The sequence below is a fragment of the Dromiciops gliroides genome, chromosome 6 (genome assembly GCF_019393635.1).
Source record: "Dromiciops gliroides isolate mDroGli1 chromosome 6, mDroGli1.pri, whole genome shotgun sequence".
Classification (NCBI taxonomy): domain Eukaryota; kingdom Metazoa; phylum Chordata; class Mammalia; order Microbiotheria; family Microbiotheriidae; genus Dromiciops; species Dromiciops gliroides.
Window position 1 is genome coordinate 190,920,474 of NC_057866.1, and position 21,698 is coordinate 190,942,171.

Sequence of the window (21,698 nt, forward strand, 5' to 3'; positions counted from 1 at the left end):
ATTATTTCAATTTCTATTTTAGCTTCTTCTTCTAGAATATCAGAGCAATTTTCCCTCACAATCTCTTGGAGGATGGTATCTAAGCTTTTGTTTTGGTCATGGTTTTCAGGTAGTCCAATGATTTTCAAATTATCTCTCCTAGATTTATTTTCCAGGTCAGCTGTTTTTCCAAGGGGATATTTCACAATGCCCTCTATTTTTCATTCAATTGGATTTGCTTTCCTGTGTCTTGGTTTATCATAAGGTCACTGGCTTCCATTTGTTCAATCCTAATTCTTAGGCAGTTATTTTCATCAGACAGTTTTTTAATCTCCTTTTCCATTTGGCTTTTCAAACTGTTGACATTTTTCTCATGACTCTCCTATATCACTCTCATTTCTCTTTCCATTCTTTCCTCACTTTCTCTGTATCTTCTTTCTATTGCTCCTACTTTATCGTCAAAATCCCCTTTGAGAGCTTCCATGTCCTGAGACTTGTTCATATTTTTCTTGGAAGCTTTTGATGTTGGAGCTTTGAACCTGTTATTATCTTCTTCTTCTGATGTTGTATTGCGGTCTACCTTACTGCCAAAGAAGTTTTTGCTGGTCTTCTGTTTTCTCTGCCTACTCATCCTGGCTTACTATTTCTTGGCTTTTAACTCCTTCTTAAAGTGTGGCTCTGCTTCCAGGATACACTGTTTGAGCTACAGTATGGCCCGGGGAATGATTGGGCTTCTTGTTAGCCTGCCCGGCCTTGCTTTTTATTTGATTTTAAACTCGAAATTGAGGGGCTGGGGGTGGGGTGAGGGGGAGCGGGGGGGGGGGCTGCTTCTTGCCTCTACCTCTGTTCTCAGCATCAGAGGGTCCCAGGAGTTTTGGTTTGAGGGAGAGGCAGGTTATAATTTCACCTGGCCTCTTCTCTAGTTCAGAGATAACCTCAAGCCTACTCACTAAACAACCAACCAGCAAAGCTTTCTATGGTGTTGTTTTTAGCTTCAATGAGCCTGCTCCCCTGCTCCCCTCCCCAACCTAGGTCTCCTGCTGCTCAGGATTTCCTCCTGGTTCCCTGATGGGTTTGGACAGTCGAATCCTTACCCCCAGTCCACTGGTGCCCCTGCAATTACCCCACCCCCAACCCGGCCAGCTGTTCAACCTCACCGCATGCTCTGTTTCAGATGACACTGGTGCTGCAGCCAGTTCAGAGGCAGTGGGGCAAATTCCTCGGGTAGGTGTCTGATGTGTCGGCCTGATTGTGGGGTTAGGCTTTATTCGTGGTCCAGCACGCCCCCCCCTGAAATCTATCTGTAGCTGGAGAAAACTCTCAGCTCATATTTTTGTTTGTTTTTCTGCTCCAAGGGTTCTTTTATTGCAATTTTTGGGGTGATTGTATCAGGATCTCTGTGCATTTAATGTCTTTCCTCTGCTATCTTAATACCCTCCCTCTGAATAGCTTTTGTTTTTATAAATTGACCCAGTTGCCAATATATTTGACAAAATGCTTTTATCAGGGAAACAGGCTGTAAAATTTTTGATATTACCTCATTGTCTGTGGTTTATTTTGTTGTTTCTGTTGTTTTTATTGTTGTTGTGTTTGTTGATTTTGGTCTTTCAGTTGTGCCTGACTTCTCATGACCCCATTTGGAATTTCCTTGTCAAAGATACTGGACTAGTTTGCCATTTCCTTCCCCAGCTCATTTTGCCAATGAAGAACTGAGGCAAACAGGATTAAATGACTTGCCCAATTTGATGGTACTTTATTTATTTATTTATTTGTTTGTTTGTTTGTTTGTTTATTTTTTTTTCAGCAACAAACATTTGTTATATTTTCCATTTACATGTAAGGGTAGTTTTCAACATTCATTTTCATAAGATTTAGAGTTCCAAATTTTTCTCCCTCCCTCCCTTTCCTCCCCCCTCCACAAAATCTCACTAAGGTTATATATGTACAATCCACAAGTGTTCTTTTTATCAGTTCTTTCTATAGGAGTGTGTAGTAAGCTTCCTCATTAGTTCCTTGGGCTTGTCTTGGATCATTGCACTGCTGAGAGTAGTTTAGTCATTCACAATTGCTCATTGAACAATTCTGCTGTCACTATGCACAATGTCCTCCCAGCTCTGCTCACTTCACTATACATCGATGTTCTTTAGTCTATCCAGGTTTTCTGGGGATCATCCTGTTTGTCATTTCCTGTAGCACAAGACCATTCCACTACAATTATACAACACAGCTTTTTCCATCATTCCTCAATTGATGGACATTCCCTTGATTCTCAATTCTTAGCCTCCAGAAAGAGTTGCTATAAATAGTTTTTGTACAATTTTTCCCCCTTTTCTCTTTTTCACGTTTACTATTGTTAACTGTTTCACTTCCATCCTATTCCCTTCCCCATGATATTTATTCTATTATCCATCTTCTTTCATACTGTCACTCTTCAAAAGGGATTTGCTTCTGTCTGTCCCATCCCGGACTCTGCCCTTCCTTCTTTTGCCCTTCTCTGTTTATCCCCTTCCCCTCCTATTTTCCTGCAGGGTTAGAGAGATTACTCTACCCAATTGAGTGTGTACATCATTCCCTCCTTGAGTCAATTATAATGAGATTGAGGTCTTTGAGCCAATTTTGATGGGTGATAGGCTCATTTACTGCCCAGATTAAATAGATTACTCCATTAGATGCCTCCTTGAGGCAGCTCTGATGAGTTTAAGGTCTTTGAGCCTTTTCTGATGAGTGTAAAATTCATTTACTGCCCTGCTCCTCTCCCATCTCTTCCCCCACTCCATAAGCCTTTTCCTGTTTTCCTCCCCCAGTGAATTCCCTTCACCCCTCAAATTAACCCTAAAGATGTCATCACCTAGCTAAGTGACACAGTGGACAAATCATCCCCCCTGGACCCAGGGGGATCCCAGCCAAAACCTGGCCTCAGATATAAGACAGTCGCCCCCTGTATGAACCCAGGTATGTCCCCCAGCTCCATTTTTTTATGGTTCTCTAAGGTCTTGTATTTGAAAGTCAAATTTGCCATTTTGTTTAGGTCTTTTCATCAGAAATATCTGAAAGTCTTCTTTTTCATTACGTCCCATTTTTTTCTGCTGTAAGATAATGCTGAGTTTTGCTGGTTAGGTGATTCTTGGTTGTAATCCCATTTCCTTTGCCCTCTGGAATATCATATTCCATGCCCTCCAGTCCTTTAATGTAGAAGCTGCTATATCTTGTGCTATCCTGACTGGGGCTTCACAGTACTTGAATTCTTTCTTTTTTGGCAGCTTGCAATATTTTCTCCTTGACCTGAGAGTTCTGCAATTTGGCTATAATATTCCTAGGAGTCTTCCTTTTGGGATCTCTTTCTGGAGGTGATCAGTAGATTCTTTCAATTTCTATTTTAGCTTCTTCTTCTAGAATGTCAGGGCAATTTTCCCTGAGAATATCTTGGAAGATGGTGTCTAAGCTCTTTCCTTGATCATGATTTTCAGGTAGACCAATAATTTTCAAATTATCTCTCCTGGACCTATTTTACAGTTCGGCAGTTTTTCCCAGAAGATATTTCACATTGCCCTCTATTTTTTTTTCATTTGGATTTGCTTTATTGTGTCTTGGTTTCTCATAAAGTCACTGGCTTCCCTTTGTTCAATCTTAATTCTTAGGCAATTATTTTCATCAGAGAGCTTTTGTACCTCCTTTTCCATTTGGCCAATTTTACTTTTCAAGCTGTTGACTATTTTCTCATGTCTTTCCTGCATCCCCCTCATTTCTCTTTCCATTTTTCCTCTACCTCTCTAACTTTATCTTCAAAGTCCTTTTTGAGCACCTCTATTGCCTGAGACCAATTCGTATTTTTCTTGGAAGCTTTAGATATAGGGGCCCTGATGTTGACATCTTCATCTTAGGGTGCCCCTTGGTCTTCCTTGTTACTGAAGAAACTTTCTATGTTTCTCACCTTTCTCTGTCAGCTCATCTTGCCTTTCTTTTACTAGACTTTTAGTTCCTTAAAGTGGGGCACTGTTTCCAGGCTGCAGTATCCTAAGCTTAAGAAATCCCAGGTGGCATGATTTTTTTTTTTCTTATGAGATATTTTATTTTTTCCGTTACATGTAAAGATAGTTCTCAACTTTTGTTTATACATGCTTTACAATTTCAGATTTTTCTCCCTCCCTCCCCTCCCTCCCCCCTCCCCTAGACAGCAGGTAATCTGATATAGGTTATATCTATATATCTCTATACATATACATATAGATATATATATACACACACACATATATATACACATAATAACATTAATCCTATTTCTGCATTAATCCTGTTACAAGAGAAAGAATCAGAGCAGTGATGCAAAACCTCAAAATAGAAAAAAAAAACACAACAGCACCCAAAACAAAAGAAATAATATGGTTCAATCAGCATCTATACTCCACAGTTCTTTCTTTCTTTTTTTTTTTTCTTGGATTTGGAGATCCTCTTCTATCATGAGTTCCCTGGAACTCTTCTGTACCATTGCATTGGTGAGAAGAATATAGTCCATCACAGTAGGTCAACACTCAATGTTGATGATACTGTGTACAATGTTCTTCTGGTTCTGCTCATCTCACTCATCATCAGCTCACGTAAGACCCTCCAGGTTTCTCTGAACTCTTCCTGCTCATCATTTCTTACAGCACAATAGTATTCCATTGTATTCATATACCACAACTTGTCCAGCCATTCCCCAATTGATGGGCACCCCCTCAACTTCCAATTCCTTGCTACCACGTAAAGAGCAGCTATAAATATTTTTGTACATGTGGGTCCCTTTCCCCCTTCCATGATTTCTTTGGGCAAAAGACCTAAAAGTGGGATCGCTGGGTCAAAGGGTATGCACAGCTTTATCGCCCTTTGGGCATAATTCCAAATTGCTCTCCAGAATGGTTGGATCAGCTCACAGCTCCACCAACAATGCATTAGTGTTCCAATTTTCCCACAGCCTCTCCAACATTTATTATCTTCCTTTTTTGTCATTTTAGCCAATCTGATAGGTGTCAGGTGGTACCTCAGAGTTGTTTTAATTTGCATCTCTCTAATCATTAGAGATTTAGAGCATTTTTTCATATGGGAATAGATAGCTTTGGTTTCTTCATCAGAAAACTGCCTGTTCATATCCTTTGACCATTTCTCAATTGGGGAATGACTTGGATTCTTATAAATTTGATTTAATTCCCTATATATTTTAGAGATGAGGCCTTTATCAGAAGCACTGGCCTCAAAAATTGTTTCCCAGCTTTCTGCCTTCCTTCCAATTTTGGATGCATTGCTTCTGTTTGTACAAAAATTTTTTAATTTAATATAATCAAAATCATCCACTTTGCATTTTATAATATACTCTATCTCATGTTTGGTCAAAAACTGTTCTCCTTTCCAAAGATCTGATAGGTACACTATTCCTTTCTCTCCTAATTTACCTATGGTATCACCTCTTATGTCTAAATCATGTATCCATTTTGACCTTATTTTAGTATAAGGTGTAAGATGTTGGTCTAAGCCTAATTTCTGCCATACTATCTTCCAGTTTTCCCAGCAGTTTTTGTCAAATACTGAGTTCCTATCCCAGAAGCTGGAGTCTTTGGGTTTATCAAACACTACATTACTAGTGTCATTTACTACTGCATTTCCTGAGCCTAGCCTATTCCATTGATCTACCACTCTATTTTTTAGCCAGTACCAGATAGTTTTGATGACTGCCGCTTTATAGTAAAGCTCCAGGTTTGGTACCGCTAACCCACCTTCCTGTGAATTTTTTTTCATTATTTCCCTGGATATTCTTGATTTTTTGTTTTTCCAGATGAATTTTGTTATTATTTTTTCTAGCTGTATAAAATAATTTTTAGGTAGCCTGATTGGTATGGCACTGAATAAGTAAATTAATTTAGGCAGTATTGTCATTTTTACTATATTAGCTCTGCCTATCCATGAGCAATTGATATCTTTCCAATTATTTAGATCTGATTTGATTTGTGTGAAGAGTGTTTGGTAGTTGTGTTCATAGAGTTCCTGGGTTTGTCTTGGCAAGTAGACTCCCAAGTATTTTATATTACCTACTGTTACTTTAAATGGAATTTCTCTTTCTATCTCTTGCTGCTGGACTTTGTTGGTCATGTATAGAAATGCTGATGATTTATGTGGATTTATTTTATATCCTGCTACTTTGCTAAAGTTGCTAATTGTTTCAAGTAATTTTTGACTTGATTCTCGAGGATTCCTTAAGTATACCATCATATCATCTGCAAAGAGTGATAGTTTTGTTTCCTCCTTGCCTATTCTAATTCCTTTAATTCCTTTATCTTCTCTGATTGCTAAAGCTAACATTTCTAGAACAATATTAAATAATAGGGGTGATAATGGACATCCCTGTTTCACCCCTGATCTTATTGGGAAGGCCTCTAATTTATCTCCATTGCATATAATACTTGCTGATGGCTTTAGGTAGATACTGTTTATTATTCTAAGGAAAGCTCCCCCTATTCCTAAACTCTCTAGTGTTTTTATTAGGAATGGGTGCTGTACTTTGTCAAAAGCTTTCTCTGCATCTATTGAGATAATCATATGATTTTGGTTGGTATTCTTATTGATGTGGTTGATTATGTTAATAGTTTTCCTAATGTTGAACCAGCCCTGCATTCCTGGTATAAATCCCACCTGGTCATAGTGTATTATCCTGGTGATCACTTGCTGTAATCTCCTTGCTAATATCTTATTTAGGATTTTAGCATCAATATTCATTAGGGAAATTGGTCTATAATTTTCTTTCTCTGTTTTTGCTTTGCCTGGTTTTGGTATCACCACCATATTTGTGTCATAAAATGAATTTGGTAGAACTCCTTCTTCACCTATTTTTCCAAATAATTTGTATAATATTGGAATTAATTGTTCTTTAAATGTTTGGTAAAATTCACCCGTAAACCCATCTGGCCCTGGGGATTTTTTCTTAGGGAGTTCATTAATAGCTTGTTCAATTTCTTTTTCTAATATGGGTTTATTTAAGGATTTTATTTCCTCTTCAGTTAACCTGGGCAGTTTGTATTTTTGTAAATATTCATCCATTTCATTTAGATTGTCAAATTTATTGGCATACAGTTGGGCAAAATATTTCCTAATTATTGCTTTAATTTCCACTTCATTGGTGGTAACATCACCCTTTTCATTTTTGATACTGGTAATTTGGTTTTCTTCTTTCTTTTTTTTAATCAAATTAACCAATATTTTATCTATTTTATTGGTTTTTTCATAAAACCAGCTCTTAGTTTTATTGATTAATTCTATAGTTTTTTTGCTTTCAATCTTATTGATTTCTCCTTTAATTTTCAGGATCTCTAATTTAGTGTCTAATTGGGGATTTCTAATTTGTTCTTTTTCTAGCTTTTTAAGTTGCATGCCCAATTCATTAATCTCCTCTTTCTCTTTCTTATTCATGTAAGCATTTAGAGCTATAAATTTTCCCCTAAGCACTGCTTTGGCTGCATCCCATAGATTTTGGTATGTTGTCTCATTATTGTCATTCTCTTGGATAAAGTTATTGATTGTTTCTATGATTTCTTGTTTGGCCCATTCATTCTTTAGAATGAAATTATTTAGTTTCCAATTGATTTTCATTCTACTTTTCCCTGGCTCTTTCTTACATGTAATTTTTATTGCATCATGATCTGAGAAGGATGCATTTACTATTTCTGCCTTTCTACATTTGACTATGATGTTTTTGTGCCCTAATACATGGTCAATTTTTGAAAATGTGCCATGGACTGCTGAGAAAAAGGTATATTCCTTTCTATCCCCATTCAATTTTCTCCAGACATCTATCATGTCTAACTTTTCTAGTAATCTATTTACCTCTTTCACTTCTTTCTTATTTATTTTTTGGCTAGATTTATCTAATTCCGAGAGGGGGAGATTCAGATCCCCCACTAGTATAGTATTACTATCTAATTCCTCTTGTAACTCATTTAACTTCTCCTCTAAGAACTTGGATGCTATACCACTTGGCGCATACATATTCAATATTGATATTACTTCATTATCTATAGTACCTTTAAGTAAGATGTAATTTCCTTCCTTATCTCTTTTAATGAGATCTATTTTTGCCTGCACTTTGTCTGAGATAAGGATTGCTACCCCTGCCTTTTTTACTTTAGCTGAGGCATAATATATTCTGCTCCAGCCTTTTACCTTTACTCTGTGTGTATCTCTCTGCTTCAAATGTGTTTCTTGTAAACAGCATATTGTAGGGTTCTGGTTTTTAATCCACTCTGCAATTCGCTTCCGTTTTATAGCAGAGTTCATCCCATTCACATTCACAGTTATTATTACTGACTGTCTATTCCCCTCCATTCTATTTACCCCCTTTGTACTTTTCCCCCCTTCTTTCACCCTATTCCTCCTCACCGACATTTTACTTCTTACCCCTGCCTCCCCCAATCTGCCCTCCCTTTTTATCACCCCCCCTCCCTTTTCTTTACCCTTTTCTCCCTTGCTTTTGTCCTCCCTTCTATCAGCCCCCCCCTTTTCCTTCCCCTTTTGTTTCCCTAAAGAATGAGTTAAGTTTCTTTATCCCAATGAACGCATATGTTATTCCCTCTTTGAGTCAAATCTAATGAGAATAGGGTTGAAACCATGTTCCCCCCTCCTTTCTTTCCCTCTATTATAATAGGTTTTTTCCACCTCTTCATATGATATAATTCATCCCATTCCACCTCCCCTTTCCTCTCCTCCCCATAGACTCCCTTTTTATCCCCTTAATTCTTTTGTATCATCACATCAAAGACAATTTATATTTATACCCTCTATATAAAGTCCTTCTCTCTGCCCAAATACATTTACAGTCCTTAAGAGTTATGAGTATTATCTTCCTGTGTAGGGATATAAACAGTTTAACCTAATAGGGTAACTTTTTTTTTTCCCCTCTGTTTACCTTTTTAAACTTCTCTTGAGTCTTGTATGTTGAGATCAAATTTTCTATTCAGTTCTGGTCTTTTCAGTAGGAAAGATTGAAAGTCCCCAATGTCATTAAATGTCCATCTTTTCCCCTGAAAGAAAATGCACATTTTTGCTGGGTAATAGATTCTCGGCTGCAATCCAATCTCCTTTGCCTTCCGGAATATCTTATTCCAAGCCTTGCGGTCCTTTAATGTTGAAGCTGCCAGGTCCTGAGCAATCCTGACTGTGGCTCCATGATATTTAAATTGCTTCTTTCTGGCTGCTTGGAGTATTTTCTCCTTCACCTGATAATTCTGGAATTTGGCTACAATATTCCTTGGAGTTTTCCTTTTGGGGTCTCTTTCAGGAGGTGATCGATGGATTCTTTCAATGATGATTTTATCCTCTGATTCTATGATATCAGGGCAGTTCTCCTTAATAATTTCCTGGAATATGGTATCTAGATTCTTTTTCTGGTCATGACTTTCAGGCAGTCCAATGATTCTCAAATTGTCTCTCCTTGATCTGTTTTCCAGATCAGTTGTCTTTCCAATGAGGTATTTCACATTTTCTTCTATTTTTTCATTTTTTTTATTCTGCTTGACTGATTCTTGGTGTCTCATGGATTCCTTATCTTCCAACTGTCCCACTTTAATTTTTAAGGCATTGTTTTCTTCAGTGAGATTATGCACCTTTTTTTCCATTTGGCTAAGTGAATTTTTTAAGGTACTGTTTTCTTCAGTGAGATTATGCACCTTTTTTTCCATTTGGCTAAGTGAATTTTTTAAGGTACTGTTTTCTTCAGTGAGATTATGCAACTTTTTTTCCATTTGGCCAAATGAATTTTTTAAGGCTTTGTTTTCTTCAGCTTCCTTTTCTAAGCTGCTGATTCTTTTTTCATAATTTTTTTGTTTTGCTTTCATTTCTCTCCCCATTTTTTCTTCTACCTCTTGCAATTGATTTTTAAAATCCTTTTTGAGCTCTTCCAGGAAGGCTTTTTGTTCTTGCGACCAATTCACCTTCCCTTGTGAGGCTTCAGATGTAGACAATTTGAGGCTATTGTCCTCATCTGAGTTTGTGTTGGCTTCTTCCCTATTGATACAGAAGCTCTCAATGGAGAGGGCTCTTTTTTGCTTCTTACTCATTATTGCAGCTTATTTATTTATTCTTTAAGTTGAGGTCTGCTCTGGGGGCACCAGGGTCCCTGTTTTGGGCTTCTTGTGCAGGTGTATAGGTGCTGTGTGACCGGGCTTTTACTCTGAGGCCTTTATGGTGTGTGGAGATGCCCCGCCCTGCACTTCCTGTCTGATTGTGCTCCGCCAGCCAGGCGCCAGACCCCGGCGTCTGATCCCGCCGTTCGTGGCCCTCTCAGCCGGTGCAGGTAAGTTTTTCCACTGTCCTTCTTGGCCACCAGATTTTTGAACCAGGTTCTGGGAGCCTCAGTTGTTCGGCTGTGGCCCGCAGCTCCTGCTGACTTGCCCCGACCCCCTCGGCGCTGGGTTGCTGCCCTGCGCTGGGCCTCCCTTTTTGCCCGAGTCAGACCGACCTTTTCCTGAAGTCTTCTAAATTATCTCTGGTTGGAGGACTGTGTCTCTCTGTCTATTTGCAGGTTCTGTAGTTTCAGAATCCGTCCAGAGGCTTGATTTAATGTTCGTTTTGAGGGAACAGAAGGAGAGCTCAGGCAGCTTGCTGCTTCCTCTCCGCCATCTTGGCTCCGCCCCCCAGGTGGCATGATTTAAGGAGAATCAGGTTCTTCACTCACCTGGCCTGTTCCCTGGTCCTTAGATGACCCCAGACCAACTTGCTAATCAAACAGCTTTGTGTGTTGTGGTTGTTAGCTCCGAAGAGCCTGTGCACCTCCCCAACCTGGGCCACTGCTACTGGAGCCTACCTCCTGGTTCTCTGCAGGGGTGTAAAATCCAAGTTCTGCCTTAGCACCAGCATAGACCCATGTAGTATCCCCCCTGCCCAGGGTTCAGCCCACTCACAAGACTGTGAGCTTAGTTCTAGACAACACTGGCTCTTCAGCTGATTCAGAGGCTCTGGGGGTCTGCTTCTCTGGTGAGGCCTTCCTGGGACTGGATCTGTGTCAGAGTGACTGTGGGGTTGGGCTAAACTCCTGTATCAGCACAGCAGCTCCCTCTTTATGACTTCCAAGCCGTTCTTGGTTAGAAGATGATTTCAGCACATTCTTCTGTGAGTTTTGCTGCTCTGGGCATTTTCCTATGGCATTATTTGGATGTTTTTTGGAGCGATCATGTCATGAGTTTGGGAACTCACTCTATGGTACTTTTATTAAAATGCAGTTTCCTTGTTTATCTCTTTTACTTAGTTTTATTTTTGCCTTTACAAAAATTGTTGGATTCTGGCTTCTAATCCATTCTACTATCTAGTTCCTTTAAATGGGTAATTTCATCTCATTCATATTCACATTTATGAATACTAATTGTGCATTTCTCTCAATACTATATTATTCTGAATAACCTTCACTCTGTATTTTTATCTGGTCCTTCATTAAGAGTCTGTTTTGTTTCTGAACACTACCTCCCTTAATCTGCCCTCCTTTTCACCCCCCCCTTTCTAATATATCTTATCTCCTTCTCTTCCAATTTCCCTATTGAGTAGTGTAGATTTCTATATCCAACTGAATATATATATATATGGAGAGAGTCTTCCCTATGAAACAATTCTAATGGCAGTTACATTTAATCATTGACTACCCTCCCCCAGCATGTAAACTCTTACTAAATGCTCTAATAATGATAAAGTTCATAGTAATTTTCCCATATAGTAATGTAAAGAGTTTTACTTTATTGAATGAATACTCTTTCATGTTTTCCTTTTTATGTTTCCCTTGAGTCATATTTGAATGTCAAATTTTCTATTCAGCTCTTGTCTTTTAACCAAGAGTACTTGAAAATCTTTTATTTCATTCAATTTCTTTTTTTTCTTCTGAATAATTATACTCAATTTTAGATAGTTTATTATTGGTTATAATCCTAGTTTCTTTGACTTATGTCCTATTATATTCCAAACCTTCCATCCCTTTAATTGGGTAGCTTCCAAATCTTATGTGAACCTGACTATGCCATCAGAGTTTATGTCTTGGTCATCCCTGCAATTGTAGAAGCTGTTCATGGTCAAGTTTTTTATGCTATAGTTTTTTGCTCATTTTTTCTATCCTAATTTGACTTTTGCCTTTATGTTAAAATTGGGTTCTTCTCAACTGGGAATGGGAAAGCAGAGTCTCAAGCTTTAGGCTTTTTTTGGGCTGCTGTTTTCAGAGCTAGTTCTGAGAGCATGCAAACTTTTGGTGCTTCAAAAATGTTATGAACTAGGGAAAGGTGTATTTATTGGTCTCTTGGTCTAAAACAAAAAACATTAACATGTGATCCCTTGGTCTCCAGTCTGATCTTTATCCAGGAAGGCCCCCACTCCCTTTCAACTGTAAGTATTAGCACTCCTCTTGTCCCTGAAACTGTGACCAGGTCTCCTGCTCTAGTACAGCCAGAAACACTAGAGCTCTTCTTTGCTTTGAACTGTGATGAGGGAACCTGTTTCCTTTTTATTAACCACAAGCCATCCTTTCCAACCCAGAACCGCTTATGGGTGACACAATTGCCAATCATTGCTTACTGCACCCTGTAAGCTTTTTCTAACCAGTTGTATGATCCTCTTAAAGTGTCTTGCGTGACAGCTCCTGAAGCTGTGCTGGTGTTGGGGCTGCTTCTATGCCCTGAGGAGGCAGTCTCCTTGATGTCACTTACTTTGCTTACTGGGTTACTAAGTTGTCTTTGACCAGGAAAATGCCTCATTCTTCCCTTTTGTTTCCCTGGCTGCTCCAAAATTTCACTTGCTATTTTAAAGTTTTTGGAAGGGAATATTGGGAAAATTTAGCTTACTTGCTGCCTGTACTCTGACATTTTGTTTCCTAACTTTATTTTTTTGGGGTTTTTTTGTTTTATTTTGTTTTATTTAATTTGTTATATTGCCTAATTTCTTCTTGTACTCCTCCCCTTCTTAAGAGCTACTTTTATATAATAAAGACTATTTTTAAAGAGAAAAAAGGATGAAGAAGAAAAAAAACATCTTAAAAAGGATGAGCAGGGGCAGCTAGGTGATGCAGGGGCAGCTAGGTGGCCCAGTGGATAAAACACCAGCCCTGGATTCAGGAGGACATGAGTTCAAATCCGGCTTCAGACACTTGACACTTACTAGCTGTGTGACCCTGGGCAAGTCACTTAACCCTCATTGCCCTGCCACCCCCAAAAAAGATAAGCAACAGATTTGGGGGGAGGGTTGATTTCTTATTCAAAATGTAACTCTTGTTTTATTGGTGCAATCCTTATTTTAAAGAGTGTCATGCAAATCTCTGTCCTACCCCCATGTTTTTTTTTTTCAATTCATAGAAAAAATGTAATATAAATATTGTAAGAACTGGATGGATAATCCATAGTCATAGCAAAAAGGAAAGCCTTCTCTAGGCTAATTTAAAGCTTCTCTTACTTCTAATGATAGTTGGATCAGCTGGGTATTTATTCTCCAAAGGATCTAGTCAACATCAATTACAGCAAAAGGGTACATCTTTACATTTGGTAGATATTCCTCCCTGATTGAAATAAATAATCCTAAATAATTCTATCTTTGCCCCTTCCCCCACAAAACACTTTTTTAATAAAAGCTTCTAAGAAGTGTATTTGTCAATGAATTCATCATGAAATGTATATCAGGAAGTAAATACACTTCAACTGAATTTAATTAAAGAAACATTTAATATGTTTTGATTATGTGTAGCTCCTATAATTGCCTTTTCCTTCAAGGTCATCCTGAGGATCTTTGTAAACCTTTGACAGTATTCCTTTAACGTTAAAAGATCTCTGAGTTGATCTGATTAGATGGTCTCTCTGCTCTCTCCATGCCACATCTGGTGGTCTTTTTGGTTTACTGATCCCTCCCAAAACATCACTTTTATAGGTTGTAGTAGTCCTCTACCTCAATACCTTCATTTTACAGGTGAGGATCATCAAGCCCTAAGAGATTAAGGAACTTGCCCAAGGTCACACACAAGTAATCAGTATCAGAGACTTTAACCTTGGTTCTCTAAGTTCAATGTCAGTGCACTCTCCCTGACAAACTCCCTTTTTCTCCCTCAGTTAGAAAAATATTGAGACTGCTTGCTGAACAACAGACCTAGAGACCTTTATCTAGTTTAATACAATTTTCCAGAGCTGGCAATCTGGTAGAACAGCATTTAAGAATCCAAAGCATATAAAACCAATATTTAAGAAATTCTGCACCTTGGAAAGTATTGGATTTCCTAGTAACAAAGAGGCAAAATAAACTTAGAAATCAACAGTATAAGTTACTGATATGTTTTCTGCATCAGTGGGGAGTTTTTACACAAAGAGCTCCCCACATTGATGAATCTAAAGCCAGAATCCCAACCTAATAATTTACATTTATGAATTGCTTAATTGTTTTAATTGTACTTTACATTCATTATTCACTTTGAGTCTCACAATAATGTTTACATAACTATTCGGTATCTTTTTAACATATGAGAAAATAGAGAATCAGATTAGTGAAATGATTGATGCAGGTACTATTACAATTATCCCTTTTATAGATAAGGAAACTGAGGATCATAGTTTTTGATTGATTTGCCCAGGTCAACCAGCTGGTAAAGATCATAGCCAGCTTTCCTGACTCCAAAGACCAGCACTTAATCCACAATAGAATTTCCTTCTTAACAGTTGCACAACAGAATATGCTTTTGCATTTCAAAGGATATGGGGACATATAAGCCTTCCTTAAGATACGACTGTATTTTTCTGCAACATGTCCATATTTATCAGGGAGAAAATGTGAGAGAGAGGAAGATGATCATAGGTTCATAGCTTTGAGTAGACAGGATCTGTGATAGCGATCAGTTATTAGGCATTCAAGCTTTTTGTAACTGTTCTCCTCAAGACAATATTTGGTTTATGCCTCTTTTATTACTAACTGCATGACCTTGGAAAGAGAGCACTGGGACTCATTTTTCTCAGAAAGATAATAATTGCACTACTTTCCCCACAAAATTTTTTTCAGCAGTGTTTATAAAAGGTATATATGAATTATTTTTATTTGCATTAAACTGGAAGTTGTTTAGACATTTTTATTCATGTCTGACAGTGAAGCAATTTAAGGTTGTCTGGTAAATATATTGGAGTGGTTTGCCATTTCCTTCTCAAGCTCATTTTACAGATGAGGAAACTGAGATAAACAGGGATAAGTGACTAGCCCAGGGTCACACATTGTTGTCTCAAGAAAACATGAGTTCAAATCCAGCCTCAGACACTTACTAGCTATGTGACCCTGGGGAAGTCACTTAATCTGTTTGCTTTAATGCACTGGAGAAAGAAATGACTGATGCAGTATTTTTGACAAGAAAGCCCCCTGGACAGCAATGGTGTGCTCTGGTCCTTAGAGTTACAAAATCAGACATGAACAAACAACAACAAAACAAGAAGTGGGCAACCTTTAATTTGGGCATATACATACTGGTAAACCTCTGTCTTGGAAGTTTGGAGATAATGGTTAAAATTATTGCATTGTCTTTTCCCTGCATATGGCCTTAATATGCAATTTTCAGAACTATGACTTAAATGTTTATTTAATTATAAGAAAACTTAATCCTGACAAAATCTGCATTAGTAGCTTTGAAATGTTGATCAGGCAGTTTTAATAAGTCATCTTGGTCTGCAAAGTTGTATCGATCAGGTTTAAAATCAATTCAGTTTCTATCATTATTAACTTTTATTTCTTAAGTCTGAACAGTTTATTCAGTTATTTAGAAGACAGAGAAGACATGGTTTCTGTCCTAAGACCTAATATACATTTTATTGCAGATATAATAGGATAGGCCTACTCAGAAAGATCAGTGTAATGCTTTTCTTATTAAACAAATATTTTTGATTCTACACCAAGATTTCTTTAAAAAGCTTTTAATTTAAAATGACAAAGTGAAGAAGTACATTATTTTAAATGATTCTTTTTTTTCTACTGATTTTGGGAAGAAAAGGAAAAGTTGGTAGTGTGATTAACATTTCAGATCTGAGAGATTTGTCATTTCATTGGTGCCCATAAGTGTTCTACGCAGTCCAGGAAATCCTAAAAAAGCTAAATGGTACTTCAGTGACAGTTAATAATTTAATATATTGCCAAGGATGACTGAGCTTCTCACATCTGCTTTGTGTTCCCTCCAGTATCTGAAGTAGTGCTATGTCATCCATAAGTTTTAGTGTTGATAGGTGATTGGGACAGCTTGATGGCATAATGGATAGTGATAATCCTGAATTCAGGAAGACCTTAATTCAAATCTACCCTTAGAAACTTACTAGCTGTATGCTCTTGGATAAGTAACTTAACCATGGTTTGCCTCAGTTTCTTGATCTATAAAATGGGGATAATAATAGCACCTACCTCCCAGGGTTGTTGTGAGGATCAAATGAGATAATATTAGTAAAGCACTTATCATGGTCCATAGTGAGCATTATACAAATGTTAGCTGTTTTTCTTTGTATTAATTACCATGTTTAAAATATAAGTCCTAAATAAATTTACATTGGTTGATTCTTGACTATTCTTTCCCATCAGTTACTGTTCTCTATGTTGGCCTCTTCATATTCATGCATTTTTTCCTATTTTTGTAGATTTATGGTTTAGTGAGCATTTAATGGAGAAAAGCTATGACTATTTATATGAAGAAGGTTGGGAATGGCTGACAAAAACACCTTTTAAAACTTAATCCAGGTAAGATTCTTTTTTTTTAAATAAAAAATTAATTTATTATTTTCTAGGTACATGTAGAGATAGTTTTCAACATTTGTTTTTATAAGATTTTTAGTTCCAAATATTTCTCCCTCCCCAACTGCCCTCCCGTCTCCCCAAGAAAGCAACCAATTTTATATAGGTTATTCCTGGTAAGATTCTTGAAAGAGTTTGGCTTTAAGCAAATTTCCAATAAAGAAAGGGAAGCAGTGTATTACATGAAACATGGACAGCTTTCAAGAAATATATAATATGTGTACATTGATCATTTTGACTACATTTATCTCTAATTTCATTGCTAATATTCTCCAAATAATGATGTGAATGGGATATTTTAAAATTTCCTTTGTAATATCCAAACAGTAATTCAAAGATCTAATTCATATTTTGTACCAAACATACATTTTACTAAATATGTAAACAATAAATTGTCATTTTAAGAACACTTTTAACTCACAGAGGAAAAATATTCTATCATGTGAAAAATATGACTCCATCCATTTATTAAGCACCAATTATGTAAAGGCACCATTCTAAGATTATAGGATGCTGTGTAGATGAAAGGTAGAGTAAGAGCCAATCCTTGCTTTCTTGAGGCTTTATTGTAGCAATAAAATAATGAAATGAAAGTAAGGCAGTTCTTGCTTTGTGAAAATTTGCATTAAACAAATTTCTAAGGTCAAGGGCCAAGGGCAGGACCCCTCTCTAGTCTCTGGCTTCGGCTTCTAGTAGGCTCGGGCAGGGAAATAATGAAGGTGCAGCCCCATGCCAGGTTTTCTCTGCTCTAGGCACTGAATTTGCTCTGGCTGTGGGCAGCCAGAGCCATGGATTGGGGTATGAGTGGAGAGAGAGGGATGTGGAAAGGTTCACTTAAATTAAATGAAATCTGTATGGATAGACAAAACATAAAGCAAAAGAAAGTACAGATAAAATATAATATAAAATAAAATAAAATTCATCCAGACTAATGATGTCTGAAAGGGTGAAGTCACCCTTCATCGAAGTCTTGGTCTTATATTGACCAATATAACACAATATTCATTTTTATAGCTGGACACTTGCTGACTTAGATGTTAATTTGTCTGATCATATTTAAAGTCTATTTGTAGCCTAATATGTGTTTATCACTTTTCATTACCAGCAAGTGCTTCTAATTGATGGCTGTAATGATATTTTAAAATCTTTTTTGTATTCATTATCTTCTTGACTTCAGGGAGGGTGGTCCCTCTATCAGAAATATACCTCCAAGCTAGTCAGAAGCAAGGAAAGCCCACAGCATGTTTGCTATCATCACTGCACAATTTTTCAAATGGAATATGATCTTCTCTAATATTCAATTTTGGGCTCAGCAAGTGGTCCATCTGTTCTGTCCATCCAAGAGATAAGGAACAAAAGAACTATTCACACAAGAGTATCAGATTTGTCCCATTCCAATCTTATATTCTTTTTATATACCCACAGTGATTATCATGGTTTTAGTATTTATTAATTGATTAATCTATAAACATATTCCATTTTTTATTTTGCTGTATCTGGTGATATTAAGATTGCATTGCTCCCACAAGGACTTGGGAATAAGAACCAGGGAAAAGAAAACCGAGATCAGGCTATATTTTGCCATAATAGAGGGACAACAAAGAATTAAAAACCACTTCATTAGGTCTATAAAATGTTGGTTTCCATGATTAGATAGTCAGATATATTGACTATTCATTCTATCAGGCCTTGTTGTTCACTTGTTTTAGTTGTATCCAACTCTTCATGACCCTATTTAGAGTTTTATTAACAAAGGTATTGGAGTGGTTTGTTGTTTTTTTTTTTCTCTTTTTCTGTAATTCATTTTACAGATGAGGAACTGAGGCAAGAAGGGTTAAATAACTTGCCCAAGGCCATAGATCTAAAGGAGGCCAGATTTGAAATTAGGAGGATGAATCTTCTGGTATCCACTGTACCACCCACCATGCATTTCAAAATTATTATTCTTCCCACTTTCTAAGCCAGTTATGCCTTCCTAAATGTTTTACTGTTTTTGTTTCCTTCCTTTCCAGTTTTGTTTTACCCTACTCTCCCCTATAGTTTTCAAAGAGACTTTTCCAGGGGTGGCTAGGTGGCGCAGTGGATAAAGCACCAGTTCTGGATTCAGGAGTCCCTGGGTTCAAATCCAGCCTCAGAAACTTGACACTTACTAGCTGTGTGACCCTGGGCAAGTCACTTAAACCCCATTGCCCTGCAAAAAAAACCCCCCAAAACAAAAAAAAACAAAAAGACTTTTCCAAATTCTAAATGTCTATTTCTCAAAGAAATGAAAAACAAAATTCTCATAATAAAACTTCATAGTCAAGCCACATAAATGTCCACATTGGCCATGTTCAAACATTTCTATTTCAACTTGTCAATTATTAAGTCAATAGACTTAATTACCTCTTTATTAGCAAGTGAGTATTCCTCATTGTTTGTACCTAGAATCAAGGTTGGTCACTGTATTGCACACATTTCTTAAGCTTTTCAATGTTGTCTTTACCCAGTTGTTGTTATTACAAGAGAAATTCTATTTCTTCTACCTGGATGTTGTGATTAATAAAAAATTGTATTTTTTTTTTAGTGAGGCAATTGGGGTTAAGTGACTTGCCCAGGGTCACACAGCTAGTAAGTGTTAAGTATCTGAGGCCAGATTTGAACTCAGGTACTTCTGACTCCAGGGCCAGTGCTCTATCCACTGTGCCATCCAGCTGCCCCCAAAAATTGTATTTTTAAAGATATATTTTTAATTCTCTTTCTTTGTCAGAGTTCATAGCTGTTATTGTTCATGTTCTATTATATTTTGTTTCTCAAATAGATATATTTCCTCATTTTTGTCTGTACTTGTATGCTAAATTTTTTGCCTTGTTCTTTATTATACCTAATATTTTAATACTATAAAATAATAGCAAAGACAAAAAATTGTTTAATTCCTAATCTTATTAGGAAAGCTTCCACTCTTTTACTATTCCAAACAATGCTAGTTGTTGGGTTGAGGTAGAAGTACTTATAAATGACTTCCTTTTATTTCACTGGTTCTTAGTATTGCAAAACCAAAAATGGATATTCTATTTGCAAAAAAAAAAAAAATCCCCCCCAAAACCTTTTCTGCATCTCCAGATATAAGAATGTTATTCAGATTTTAATTAATATGATTATCATATTTATCAAATATTTAAAGTTCTTTGGATTCATGTTATGAATCCAAGCTGTTTAAAATTACTCATTTTAATATGTTATTGTCACCTCTGTAAATATTTTATTGAATTAATATTCATAAATAAAAGTGACTTATAGTTTCCTTTTTCTGGTTTCTTACTTACTGGTTTGGCCTCACACAAAGACTTTTGTAAGGTGATATTTTTCTCTGTGTGAAAATTTCTGTAATCTTAGGAATTATTGATTTAAATATTTATAAGAATTTATCTTAAAGTCCATTATGAGCAAGAGCCCTTTCTTTGAAAACTTATCTGTGATTTAATTTCTTGTTTTATTTTTATTGCTTAAATATTGCCATAGTAGTTTCTGGTAATTTCCCTTATTCATCACAGTACAGTATAAATTTCCCATTTTCATATTTGATTATAATAATTCACTTTCATTAATTTTCTGTTTTGTTCATTGAAATATCTTTAATATTACTTCATTTTTCCATTTCCTTATGGCCTGGCAAAGTGTCAGTTTCTCTCTAGGTATTGTTTTCTCTTGAAAATAAAATTATTTCTTAAAGTTCCCATTAAGGAATTATCAAAAACATAATCTAGTTTTTCAAATATTTGTTTCAGACATTTGATTATTGTCTGTTAATTCTGCCCATGTCTAAAAGAGACCTGTTGAAATTATTAGAAAATTTTGTCTTCCTTTCTTAGTCTTTTTATAATCACTTAAATTTTCATTTAAATACTTAAAAGATAGGATATGTAGTACATTCATATTTATTATCAATTTTATTTATTAGCTTTCTTTTTTTTAAAGGAAAATGTAGTGTCCCCATTTGTCTTTGTTGACGAAATCTTCCTTTACCATGAATATATTTGAAATGATGATTGCCATTCTCACTGTTTTTGGATTCAGGTAAAGTATAATCATCTGTATTATAGAATACAGTTCTAACTTTTTATGGATGATTTTCACTAACTTTATTCTGCTTTTATTGCTCTAAATAGTTTTATATTTTCTTATTTGGGCAGAAAAAGAGTATTAAATTAATTGAGATTTCCTCCTCCTATCCTAAACCTCCCACTTTTTTGAGTATACTTCACTGGAAAATGCAATGGTGATAGTTACAGTACTTAAGTTGAAATCTTAGCTCCAACATTTATAACCTGTGGTACCATTGGTAAGTCTCTAGGAAGTCACCTAGCTAAGCTTCAGTTTACTCACCTTAATATCAGGCAGTTAGACTACATAGATTCTGAAGTTCCTTTTAGCCCTAGGTCTATGATCCTGTGATTCTATAGGACACAAAACCAGCAAATATATTCCATTTCCTCATTTTCCAATATTGGGTATCTCTCTTTCAAAATGTAAGGCCAGGGGCAGCTAGGTGGTGCAGTGGATAGAGCACCAGCCCTGGAGTCAGGAGGACCTTCGTCAAATCTGGCCTTAGCCACTTAACACTTACTAGCTGTGTGACCCTGGGCAAATCACTTAACCCCAATTGCCTCACTTAAAAAAAAAATGTAAGGCCATAGTTGATCTTTCTTTGTTCTTTGTTTGTGACTAGATGGGATTCCAAAGTGATTATAGTTTTTTTTTTTTCCTCTCCTTCATAGTATGTAAGACATGAACCAAATCTTATCATTTAAGACTACTTGGACTTGTTTATTTTTCTGAAGTTTATTTTGTATAATGTTATTTTAAGAAATCTGGTTCCTTTGGCTTTCTCAAAATGAATTTTTGGAAGGCATCAACATTAAAAATATTTTTTCTTATTTAGAATTTTGTTTAGCTTCAGA

At 36.5% G+C, this 21,698-nt stretch overlaps 1 protein-coding gene across 1 annotated transcript in view; it reads left to right on the forward strand.

Moving 5' to 3' along the window:
* Positions 1-1,047: 1,047 nt before the first annotated feature.
* Positions 1,048-21,698, forward strand: part of LOC122732187 (zinc finger protein 184-like) — a 33,169-nt gene continuing 12,518 nt past the window's right edge. Inside the window, exon 1 of the mRNA XM_043972317.1 lies at positions 1,048-1,203. Coding sequence (XP_043828252.1) covers positions 1,048-1,203 — 156 coding nt within the window. The remainder of the gene's footprint in view (positions 1,204-21,698) is intronic.